The sequence below is a fragment of the Mirounga angustirostris genome, unplaced genomic scaffold, assembly GCF_029215605.1.
Source record: "Mirounga angustirostris isolate CCGP_5_RB_7025 unplaced genomic scaffold, mMirAng1.0.hap1 SCAF_12, whole genome shotgun sequence".
NCBI classification, from domain to species: domain Eukaryota; kingdom Metazoa; phylum Chordata; class Mammalia; order Carnivora; family Phocidae; genus Mirounga; species Mirounga angustirostris.
Genome location: NW_026991720.1, coordinates 6,513,960 through 6,526,202, shown reverse-complemented (window position 1 = coordinate 6,526,202; position 12,243 = coordinate 6,513,960). Strand labels below are relative to the sequence as shown.

At 42.4% G+C, this 12,243-nt stretch overlaps 1 protein-coding gene across 2 annotated transcripts; it reads left to right on the top strand.

Moving 5' to 3' along the window:
* The first annotated feature begins 379 nt into the window (after nt 1-379).
* GIMAP7 (GTPase, IMAP family member 7) lies at nt 380-8,298 on the top strand. 2 transcript variants are annotated; one of them, XM_064575751.1, is made up of 2 exons: nt 380-471; nt 6,809-8,298. In XM_064575751.1, exon 2 carries the CDS (start codon nt 6,849-6,851, stop codon nt 7,722-7,724), a length of 876 nt encoding a protein of 291 aa, XP_064431821.1. In that variant the 5' UTR covers nt 380-471; nt 6,809-6,848; the 3' UTR covers nt 7,725-8,298. The 2 variants fall into 2 exon arrangements, with proteins under 2 accessions (XP_064431821.1, XP_064431822.1); XM_064575752.1 differs by having other exon boundaries at nt 404-524.
* Nucleotides 8,299-12,243: the final 3,945 nt, after the last annotated feature.

The window sequence follows — 12,243 nt, the reverse complement described above, 5'->3', positions numbered from 1 at the left end:
ATATCATACAATCCCTGGGAAGTATCCCCAGGCTCTAAATTTGGAAACACAAAGCCACATATCTGAGTTCCTTCTTTCCAGAATCACCCGAAAGTCTCCCACTCTATCTGGGGAAGATGATCAGACACTGTGGCTGGCTCTGTGTGCATGATTTGGGTCATTTAGTAAGGGCCTTTTGATCCACCACTATAACCCCACACAACAAATATAGCTTTGGAAATTTTGGTGTGAAAACAGGCACACGGAGAAAAAGGTTTCAACTTGGCCAAACTAAAGCAGCCCCCGAATTATGGGGCAATATTTCTGTCTCTTTAAAGGCAAACTCTTCCTTCACTAGCTCCACCCAATCAGAACTTCCTGGCTCAGAGGTTTCAAAGGGTACAAACACTTTTTCCTTACAGTTAAAGCAAAAGCACCAGCTCAAACAGCTTCTTTGGAAAAAACCCTGAGAACTCATCATCTCTTCCAAAGGTGAGCCTGGCCTCAGAGCGATGTGGAGCCGTGAGATGCAACGGGACACAGGGGTATGCATGGGGTGGACTCTGGTCTGTGCCAAGCAGCCCAGCAAGGAGGATGCTGCCAGAGGGTAGTGGTGGAGGGTAGGGTGGGAATAAAGAGACCGATTTGCCCAATGTCGCGTGTCTTGTATTTACAGGACAAACTTGCTGAAAAACACCCCTTGCATCAGTTGCTGTTGTGACAGACATTGAGCGCCATCCATTTCCCTTAATGGGAAATTAGTGTCCTCAAGGTCGGTCTTTAGAGCCGGAAGGCAATTTAAAGACCACTGAGTCCGAATCCCTCTTGTTCCTGAAAAAGGATCTGAATCCCAGGCTGTGTGAATGTGGTTTCATTAATCTCCCAGGGGTACCTTAGTCACTAATGGCAAACTGAGGACCTTCGTCACTCAGCAAACTGAGTAAGGACTCAGCAACATTTAAGGAGCGCAGCTGTGTGATGGACAGTGTAGCAGATGAGGTGAGGAGGAGTGCCGTGGGGGCGGAGAGGTAGCTATTCTACAGACACAGTGTGTCTGAAACCCTTTTGTTACCTTCCCTAATTCCAGGCTTACTACCACTTCACTGTTTCTGGAAAGAGTCAGTGCTGTCTCCCTTGGTCTCCCCTGATCTATTTCTGATTCAATGTAAGTGGAAATGTAGGGAATCAAGGACCAGGAAGGACCCAGGAAGAGACCATGGTGTGCAGAGGTTATTATGCATGAACATGGTGGTCAGACAGTCTTTGAATTGGATCCCCCCTCTGCCCAATGCCTATTAGCACTGTGACCTTGGGCAAGTCTGTCAGCATTTCGGAGCCGCATCAATTTCCTCATGTAAACAATTAGAATAGGGGTGCCTGTCTGGCTCAGTCAGAAGAGCCTGTGTGTGACTTTTGATCTCAGGGATCGTGAGTTCGTGCCCCACATTGGGTGTAGAGGTTACTTAAATAAAAAATAAATAAACTTTAAGAATTAGAATAAGAAAATTGGCTTCCTTGCAGGTAATTTTGGGGAGTAAAGAAGAGAATGTACAAAACCTATTTACCAGGGTGCTTGGTATAGAGTATACATTCAGTAGTTGCTAAAGTACGAAGAAGTTAAATTTTTTATTGTGGGAAAATTTTTTTTTTAAAGATTTTATTTATGTATTTGATAGAGCACAAGCAGGTGGAGGGGCAAGCAGAAGGAGAGGGAGAGGGAAGGGGGAGGGAGAAGCAGGTTCCCCGCTGAGCAGGGAGCCCGATGTGGGACTCAAACCCAGGCCCTGGGATCATGACCTGAGCCGAAGGCAGACGCTTAACGACTGAGCCACCCAGGCATCCCCAATTGTGGGAGACTTTTAACTCATTCAAAGATAAAGGCAACTTCCCTGTACCTTCAACAATTATCAATTTGTGTAAGTCTTGTTTCGTCTACAAGCCCCTCCTACCCATCCCAGATTATTTTGAAGCAAATGTCAGACGCTCTATCGCTTTATCAGTAAATATTTGAGTATGTATGTCTGAAAGAGAAAGACCATTAAAAATATGACTTCTTCAGACTTTGAAAAGCAATTAGAAATTTTTAAAAAATTACCAGATGTATTCAGATTCCCCAATGGTCTCATAATTTTAAAAATTGTTTGGAAATCAGATCCTAATAAGGTTCATAAATTGCAATTATTTGATATCTCTTAAGTTTCACTTAATGTGAAAGTTTCCACCTTCCTGTTTCTGTCTGTGAAATTTTTGTTGTCGTTGTTTAAGAAAGGGGCAGTCTTTTGTCCAACAGAGTTGGACAGTGTACCATTTTGTTGATTAAATCCTCGAGATGTCCTTGAACATGCTCTTCTAGTTTCAATGTTTTGTATGAATTTATATTTAAGGAGAGGCTTGATCAGATTAAGGTTTTCCTCGTTTTTGGGGTGGGACTATTTCATAGTAGCCGTTGTAAACATACATCGGAAGGCACATTATGTTCGCTTCTCTCTCTTCCTGTGATTTAGCAGACACTAATGACAGCCTAGAGTAAAATGGTTTCATTAAGGGTCACAAATTATGATATTCTAATTCTATCATTCTTTCTTCATTTATTAGATGGAATAACCTTATGAAAAGAACTTCCCCTCAACAGTTCTTTCATTTCCATGAGGTCCAGTTATATAACACAAAAGACATGCTTGATTCTTTCCCTTTATCTGTCCATGTTCAGAATGATGGAATTATTTCCTAGCATACCCCAAAAGGAACAATTGACTTCTTTAAATATGATGATATTGTTATGAATTTGTGGATTTCAACATATTTGATCTATTTCAATCCATTGGAAATATTATTCTATGGATCCTCAAATTGTCCCATCTGTGTCAGAGCTTCTTCAAGTTGACTCTTTAGTCCTTTTGATAAGATTCGGGCAATTTTTTATTTTATTATATTCTTAAAGATTATTTATTTATTTATTTGACAGAGAGAGACACATCAAGAGAAGGAACACAAGCAGGGGGAGTGGGAGAGGGAGAAGCAGGCTTCCCGCCGAGCAGGAAGCCCAATGCGGGGCTCGATCCCAGGACCCTGGGACCATGCCCTGAGCCGAAGGCAGACGCTTAATGATTGAGCTACACAGGGGCCCCTGGAGTAATTTTTTAAAGTAATCTCTATACCCAGTTTGACCCTGAGATCAAGAGTTGCATGCTCTGCCGACTGAGCCACCCAAGTGCCCCATGGTCTGAGTAATTTTTGGTAGTATCCTTGCTTTATAGTATGACGAGACAGCCTAGGATCCACTTGCACATTTCCTAGCCCAGACTGGGATCAGTACTTTTTCCTAAGAGTCCTAGTGTTTTTAGTGGGAAACGGCATTTGAAGAGCACAGTATGGGCACTCAGGATGCTCTTTGCCACTGGGCTTGTCACTGGCCTTCAAAACTACACACACACACACACACAAAGCTAAGAACAAGATAGGATTCCCGAAAACAATTTCAGATTATTTTTGGCAGGTTTCTTTCCCTTTTTGACCTTATGGCATATTCCACTCTGGATGGACAATGAAATTACTGCATTTTCAAGTTTCTTTGGCCAATTTTTTGTGTGCTTTATCCATCACACCAAATACTATGTGTCATTTGCTTTTGATTTTTATGAGTATTATTTTAAATTATTTATTTATTTATTTATTTAATGTAGGCTCCACGCTGGAGCCTAATATGGGGCCTGAACTCATGACCCTGAGATTAAGACATGAGTTGGTTGCCTAACGAACTGAGCCACCCAGGCGCCCCTTACTAGTATTTTGAGATATAGTTTTTGTTGTATAGTTATATAAACTATTTACAGGTTTCCCCTACTATCTGAAAGCAGAATGCTCCTATAAAATCTTTCATAAACCAAAATGCAGAGAAACAATTACCATTAATTTATAGGGGAACATTTTTTCGGTATTCCCAGATCCCCGCCAAATCACCTCCCTCTGCATTTCTGATGGCTTTCGACACAACTTGCTGACCAATGCACAGAATCAGTTGAGGTAAAGCCCGCATGCTCACATGGTTCAGAGCTCTGGCAGCTGGATGCTGAGATGCTGTGTGGGGTTCCTGGGAAGGGGCTCGGCAGCATCATTCTCACGGCCCAAGAGGTTGCTGCCTCTCACGTCGCTCATCTCAATGTAAAACAGACGCTGAACACTGTTTTCGCTTCCAGCACTTTTTGTAAAAATGAAAATCCTCTTCGAATTTACTTTGGCTAGCAAAAACAGGTCCACGTGTAGGTGTTTCATAAAAGCAAAGTGATGTAATTCGAGCTTTGTTTTTTTAATTTTTGAAAAGATTTATTTATGTATGTATTTATGTATTTATTTATTTATTTGACAGAGAGACCGAGAGCACAAGCAGGGGAAGCAGCAGAGAGAGAGGGAGAAGCAGCTCCCCCAGAGCAGGGAGCAGTTTTTATACTTTTTAGACCAAGAGACAGTGAATCTGGGAGGAATTGACAAGACAAAGAAAACTTAACCTTTGGGAGCTTCGATTAGTAAGGAATTCTAAACAGACTTTGGGCTGGGGTAGTAAGTGAGTAAAAAGTGACAAGAGTTGTCTGTACAGCTTCTTGGCTCCAAATCTCCCATCTCTGGTCATAAGGATGTCTCTTTAGCTCCTGGGACAGGGAGGGCATCCTTCACATGGGAGATTAGTTTCCGACTTGCAGGGGGACAGAGGAGGGTCTGGGTGTCCTTCTTGCTCAGGCTGTTTCTTTAGTAACTTTTATTGAAAATAATCAGCATGCCGAAGTGGCACATTTTGGGGTGGTCTGTCCTCATACAGGCATATATCCTAAAATTGGGACTAATACTCCAAGGATAAATGCACATGTAGTTTGACAAGATAGTGCTAACTTCTCCTCTGTAGGTTTTGGACTGTTTTTCCATTCCCATTAACCATGGAGAAGAGGACCTATTTCCTCTAAGCCTTTACCAACAGATTATATCAGCAAACTTTTGGATTTTTGCCAAACTTGTAGGTGAGAAATAGTATCTCAGGGTAATTTGAATTGCTTTAATTTAGTTATTTTGTTTTTTTTATGTTTGATTTCTTCTTCTGTATTCTAAGTGAATGTTCATATATTTTCATATATTCAAGGGTATTTATACTTTGTCCTTTGAACTGTTTATTCATATGTCTTATTCCATTTTCTATCAAGCTGTTGGTCTTTTGTTTCTCTACTTTTAGGAATTCTCTGTATAATAGGCTAATTTTCTCTTTTATTCATCATTATTCTTTGTATAGTAGGAAAATCAACCCTCTTTGATATCGGCGGAAAAAATTTTCCCTCAGTTTGACATTTGTGTTTTAATGTCTGTAGTGTTCTTTGCCTCACATTATCTTTTAGATTTTTATGTAATCAAATTTATGAGTCTTTTTCCTTACTCTCTTTAAAATCTTAGAAATATTTTATCCACTCCAGGTTACCAAGAATTTACCCACATTTCTTCTAGTATTTATATGGATTATTTTTTACGTTTAGATTTCTAATCTATTTAGAATTTGAATGGCATAAGAAAGTGGATGCAGTTTTGTGTTTTTCTGTATGGTTTTATAGTTATCTCAGTGCTGGTTATTAGTCCGTCTTCCCCCCACCCTCCCGCCATTGATGTGAGATGCTGCCTTATTGAATATAAATGTAACATAATATAATTGAATTGAATATTCATGAATATAGTATGATCAATTTGGTCTGTTTCTGAATTTTCTGGATTGGTTTCACTGTTCTGACTCTCTGTTCATGCACTGACATCACCACGCCTTAAATATAGAGGCTAAAATGCTTTATACTCTGGTAGAGCCAGTCCTCCCTCATACTTCTTACCTTTCTTGATTGTCCAGGATAATTTTCTTTTTCATTCATCCAAATGAATTTTATTTTTTTTAAAGATTTTATTTATTTGACAGAGAGAGAGACAGCTAGAGAGGGAACACAAGCAGGGGGAGTGGGAGAGGGAGAAGCAGGCTTCCCACAGAGCAGGGAACCCGATGTGGGGCTCGATCCCAGGACCCTGGGATCATGACCTGAGCCGAAGGCAGACGCTTAACTACTGAACCACCCCGGCGCTCCCCAAATGAATTTTATAATCAACTCTTCTAGCTGCAGTGGAAAATAAGTGGTGACAAAAAATTTTAAATTTATATGTATATAAAATCACATTAAAGAAGTATCTAATAACTCAAATGTTATGAAATGCTTTAAACATGAATTAGTATTGCATTTGGTGAAATGTCTTTTCTGCATCTAGGTATTTTTATTCTTAATCTATTCATGAGAATGTGTTGTAACAACCCATTTTCTCATATTGAAGCACCCTAGGATTTCTGAAATAAATCACATTTAATCATGGTGTGTTACTTTTTAGTGTCTAATAATTTATTTAGGATTTTGTATTAGTATTCACAAATGAGACAGGTCTGTAGCTTTATTTATTGGTGGGATCTTTGTTAGTCTTCGGGATGAGTATCATACCTATGTCATAGAAAGAATCAAAAGTTTTCCTTCTTTTTAAATCATCAGGAATAGCTTAAGATGCACAGAGTTTCTTAGATCTTTAAGGGTAGAAGTGAGTTCCCCATGAAACCACCTGGACCTGGTACTCTTTGGTGTGGAAACTCTTTAACTATTTTATTATTTCTTCCATGGTGATTGAACTGTTTCATCTTTCTGTCTTTATGGGATCCACATGGATAGTAGACCACTACACATTTTCAAGGAGGAACAGAAAGGAGAAAAGAGGGGGTAATGTTTTCCACTTACTTCCATTGACCCATTTTCTTCTCCTTCCCTTCCTTAAGGTCTGCGGATACCTAAGCCCTGGAGCCTCCTGATACTGACATGGCTCACTTGCAGAACAGGAGTCTGAGGATTGTTCTGGTAGGGAAAACAGGAAATGGGAAGAGCGCAACAGCAAACACCATCCTTGGGAGAAAAGAATTTGAATCTAGAATTGCTGCTCACGCTGTTACCAAAAGTTGTCAAAGAGCATCCCGGGAATGGAAGGGGAAGAATCTTCTTGTTGTTGACACCCCGGGGCTCTTCGACACCAAGGAGACCCTGGAAACCACCTGCAAGGAAATCAGCCGTTGTGTCCTCTACTCCTGCCCCGGGCCCCACGCCATCCTCCTGGTTCTGCAGCTGGGCCGCTATACAGATGAAGAGCAGAAGACCGTGGCATTGATCAAGGCTCTCTTTGGGAAGCCAGCCTTGAGGCACATGATCATTTTGTTCACTCGCAAAGATAACTTGGAGGGTCAGAGCCTAAGTGACTATATAGCAGACGCAGATGTGACCCTCAGGAGCATCATCCAGGAATGTGGGAACCGCTGCTGTGCCTTCAACAACAGAGCCACGGAAGCCGAGAAGGAAGCCCAAGTGCAGGAGCTGTTGGGGCTGATAGATGAGATGGTGTGGAGCAAAGTCGGGGCTTACTTTTCTGATGACATTTACAAGGATACAGAGGAAAAGCTGAATCAAAAGGCAGAAGTCCTGAAGAAAATCTACACTGATGAATTAAAGAATGAAATTAAACTAGTAGAAAGAGAATATGCTCATAAATCACAGCAAGAACGAGAGGCAAAAATAAAAGCGCTGAAGATGAAGTATGATGAAAAAATAAAAAATCTAAGGGAAAAAGCTGAGCAGGGTATATTTGCAGAGGTTTTAAATGGGATTATGAAGGTGCTTTCAAATATATGGCATATATTTTGGTAGTCATGTCAATTTCACTTTTGCTCCTGAATTTACTGTGATTTGTAATAGCGGTAGACTGTATTTTCCAAAGATGGCTTTGACAATATATTCTATCCTACTTATTCTTCTTACAATCTGACTTCATTACTTCTCCCACTAAGTTGCGGCGTCTATGTCGCCTACCTTGGAATTGGATGGACTTTGTGACTGTTTTGATAAATAGCAGATGGTTGAAGCAACCCCTTGGGACTCTAAGGCTAGACACGGAAAATGCCCCCGGCCCCGCTGGGGTGCTTGCCCTTGGAAATGGGCCATCATGGTGTGAGAAAGGCCATGTCGCCCATTGAGAGGCTCCCAGCTTGGCGTCGCTGGCCAGCTCCCCTTTTATCTTCTTCTATCTTTTATCTTCCAGCTGGACCAACTTGCTAGCCATACAAGCAAGGTGACATGGAAGCAGGTTCTCCACCTGCCCCACCACCTCAGACAGAGTTGCCAAGAGCAAAGATGAGCAATCCCCACTGAGTCCTGCCCAAGTTGCAGATTGATGAGAAAAAAATAAATGGTGGTTGCTGTTTTAAGCCACCGAACTTCAGAATGGTTTGTTCTGCAGTGACAGCTAACCAGAATGAAACCTCTTCCCAGCTTGGTCCCCACCACCGCCCATTCCCCACCGTCCCTCTTCACAGTGCCGACAAACGTAAGAAGTTACAAAATTGGCATCCTCAGGCAATGAGATATAGACTTGAAGGACTCAGTTTAGGAAAATTCAAATCGAAATCCCGCATACGTTACGTGTGCACGCCCCTCGGGGCATGTGCTGCTGCAGGGCTGGTCTATGAGTAATTTGTTAGTGAAGCATCGGGTTTCTCTGGAAAGCTGCTTCTGTCGTTCACGGAGATCTAGAAGTTGGTAGATTCTCTTAATGCTTTTCTCTCTTTTCTTTTTTAGGTCCCATCCTAACTGAAAATGTGTCTGACTGTAACTAAAAATCTCTTCTGTGCCAAATATTTTTCACTGGCCTCTGCAGACCCACACTTCCGCCTTCTTCACCCTAGCTCTCTGCCCCAGGAGGCCGATCTCAATGGACTACATTGGTGGGATCTCCTGCTCTCTGACTTCTGCTTGGCCTGGCCAATGGGAAGTCCAAGTAGGAGACCCCAGGGGAGTAGAAAAGCAAGGCTGGGTCTTCGTTCTCCTGCCTCTCTCCCTGCAGGGCCATCTCTGATCAGCCACAACCCTAAGCCAATGGCGAGAGCTCCTCCCAAGACAGCCTCTCTACCCAACTCACCTTCTGGGTTCCAGTCTTTGTTCACCCCCTTAGGGTTGGGATATCATCTTCTCACCATTACTAGCACTCCCCCTTGTCGTTTCCAAAGCCCTGTATCCACAGTTTGTAGGAAGTCCCTTCTCTAGAACTCCCCCCGGGACCTGATGAGAGTAGGCCATCTTTTTGCTGCTAGAATTCTGATTGATAAATCTTAGGATTCTCACTTTTCTTTCAGAGCATTCCCTGATCTTTATGGCTGTTGTTGGTTTGAAATTCCCTCTAGTCTTTTCTGCCACCAGAAAAATCGCTTCCTTCCCCTTCCGAGCTGTGACATGGGCAGTGAGTATTTGAAAGTTTGTGTCTTGCTAAAAGAATTGAGAAAGTTCGAAGTTGGAGGGGTGACTTTCTTTCATTTACAGTGATGGCAGACATCCCAAATTCAAATCATCAGAATTTTTTTTAAAAGATTTTATTTATTTGAGAAAGTGAGAGCCAGAGAGCAGAAGTGGGGTGAGAGAGCACGAGCAAGGTGAAGGGCAGAGGGAGACGTAGACTCTCCACTGAGCAGGGAGCCCCATGTGGGGCTCGATCCTGGGACTCCAGGATCATGACCTGAGCTGAAGGCAGATGCTTAACGACTGAGCCACCCAGTCGCCCCCAAATCATTGGAATTTTTACAGTCGTCTTTGTTTTGACTATGAACACGACTAAGAGTATCTACTGTATCAATGAATTTTAGGGAGACGGATTAGAGATTAAGTCTGGAAAAAAATAACATCCTAAATCTCTGCTCATCACAAGTATTAAGAATGGAGTAAAAACGACATGGAAGAAAAAAAACTCTCATAAGCAAACATATTCATAACATATGTCAAATAACACCGCTGGACCAAACTGCTCTTTGCCTTCATGCAATTCTTATATTCAAAAATACTTCCTTGTGAGCGACTCATCTGTGCAGTAGTATTTATGCCGTGTCCTGATGTTTTTTCATTTAAAAACCATTTAAAAGGCATTTTCCCTCAGAGATGTGCAGAAGCATTATGAATTCAATTAACCTGTGTTAAGGCCTATTGAACGTGCAACTTCTGTGAGCTGATTTCTTTTCTCTCAGCCTTATATTCTATTTTGGAAGGTAAGACATACCTAGAGGAAAAAAGGAGTAAATCAAATAAATCATTATCTTTTTACTTGACAAATGAAATATCGCTCACTCATCTTAACCTATTTTATAACCGAGTTTTCTCTGAGTGCTGAGGACTCTGGAAGTTCCAGCCTTTAATGTGTGCATGATCCCCGTTATTGAAACATGTGCTAGCCATGATCCATAATGCCGAATTTAAACTAGGATTTATAGAGGAAGACCTGAGGAAGAATTCAGGGCTTGACGTCTACTGTGAAGGATGTGTGGGATGCGTCCACGTGGGTGATGGGTCCGACGACCATGCTTCTTTCCAGAAATAGGAAACTTAAGGGTGACAAGTAAGGTTGTCAGGGGAAGGGTAGAGTCAGGAGCAATAGCGTTCAGTTAGGTTTGTGCCAAGTTGAATATCAGTTGTCAAAGGTAGGGTCCAATGTAAATGATCTGCATTAACTTGAAATTTGGGTCTGAAGATTATGTGAAAGGCTTGGGGTGAATGGGGCAGGATAGTAATATAAATATCTCCCTCAATTGCAGCTGAGTCTTCAATAATTGCCAATATCCCCACAGTCCAAAGCTAGATGCTAGAAGATCCGTACAGGACTTGCAAAGGAAAGAGCAAGAACCAGTTTTGTGAGGTTTAGTTCTTCAACTAATTTGATAGGTATTTGAAGGGGTCAAGAGGAAAAGTTTTTGTTTTTTTTTAAGATTTACTTAATTGAGAGAGAGAGAGAAGGTGAGTGGTGCACAAGTTGGGGGAGGGGCACAGGGAGAGGGAGAATCCTGAAGCAGTCCCTGCCGAGCAGGGAGCCCGACTTGGGGGTTGATCCCAAGACCCTGAGATCATGACCTGAGCCAAAATCAAGAGTCAGACACTCAACTGACTGAATCATCCAGGTGCCCCAGATTTTTTTTTTTAAGTTTTAAAAAACAGAAAGAGAGAGTGTCTATGGTCTACAATTTCTATTAATCCCTTTTCTACAATGATTAGCCTATGTCCAGTTGGCCGTCTTGAATTTGAAATCCCTGATCTCTTGTTAAATAGAAATAAAATATGGTAAGAATGTGCAAACGACTTTTACATATTTATATTCACACACCATCATTTGTGGCCGTTCACAACTTGTAAAAAGAAATTCTAATTCCAAGTACAAATTGTTACTACTTCAAATAAGCAATAATAAAATGAATAAAAAATCAACCTCCGAAGTTTTCTGTAAGCAGTCTGGGCTTTTAAAGCTCCACCGTCAGGACTCTGAAGGTCAGAGTCAGGCAGGACAGCCTGCCCTGGCCATTTCCCTCAGCTCAGGTCGGAGCTGGGACGGTCCTTCATTAGGCGTCTGTGGCAGGGCTGGGTAGCGGGCATGCACCTTGCACCTTAACCTCGTACGTATCCTGTGAAGTGCCCGCAACTCCATGAGGCGGGTGAGATAAGAACGGAGCAGGATATGGTTGTGGGGAAGACAGGAAAGAAGTGCGGTCGTGCACAGGTAAATTTACAACAAATTTGTGTTCTTGGGAGAAGTTCTTGTGAGAAGCTTGTGGGCGTTCTTGTGAGAGGCTTCTGAGGGCCGGGCTGACATCGACCGTGGACCACACACTTCCTGGGGGCTGTACTGTGAGGTGTGTAGGAGTCATCCTCCGCTCTCTTTCCTACGTAATTTCTCTTTTTCCAAATATTTTTGTGCACTCCACCAACTGTGCCGGCCGGGTGCCCACCGATTTCTTTTCTTTTCCTTTTAAAAATTTTATTTATTTATTTATCATTTTATTTATTTATTTGAGAGAGAGTGCGAGCGGGGGGTGGGGTGCAGGGGCAGAGGGAGAAGCAGACTCCCCGCTATGAGCCCAGGGATCATGACCTGAGCTGAAGGCAGACGCTTCACCGGCTGAACCACACAAGCGTCCCTCCACTGACTTCTTCACAGTCAGGAGGAAGCCAGGAAAACAGTGGAGGCAGATTTTCAGTGTGCTGAGAGAAAAAAACAGCTAGCCTGAAATCCTGCACTCAGGGAAAATAGCCGTCACAAATGAGAGCAAAGTACACACATTTCAGGGGCGCCTGGGTGGCTCAGCGGGTTCAGCATCTGACTTCGGCTCAGGTCGTGAACCTGGGTGTCGTTACAAATGTC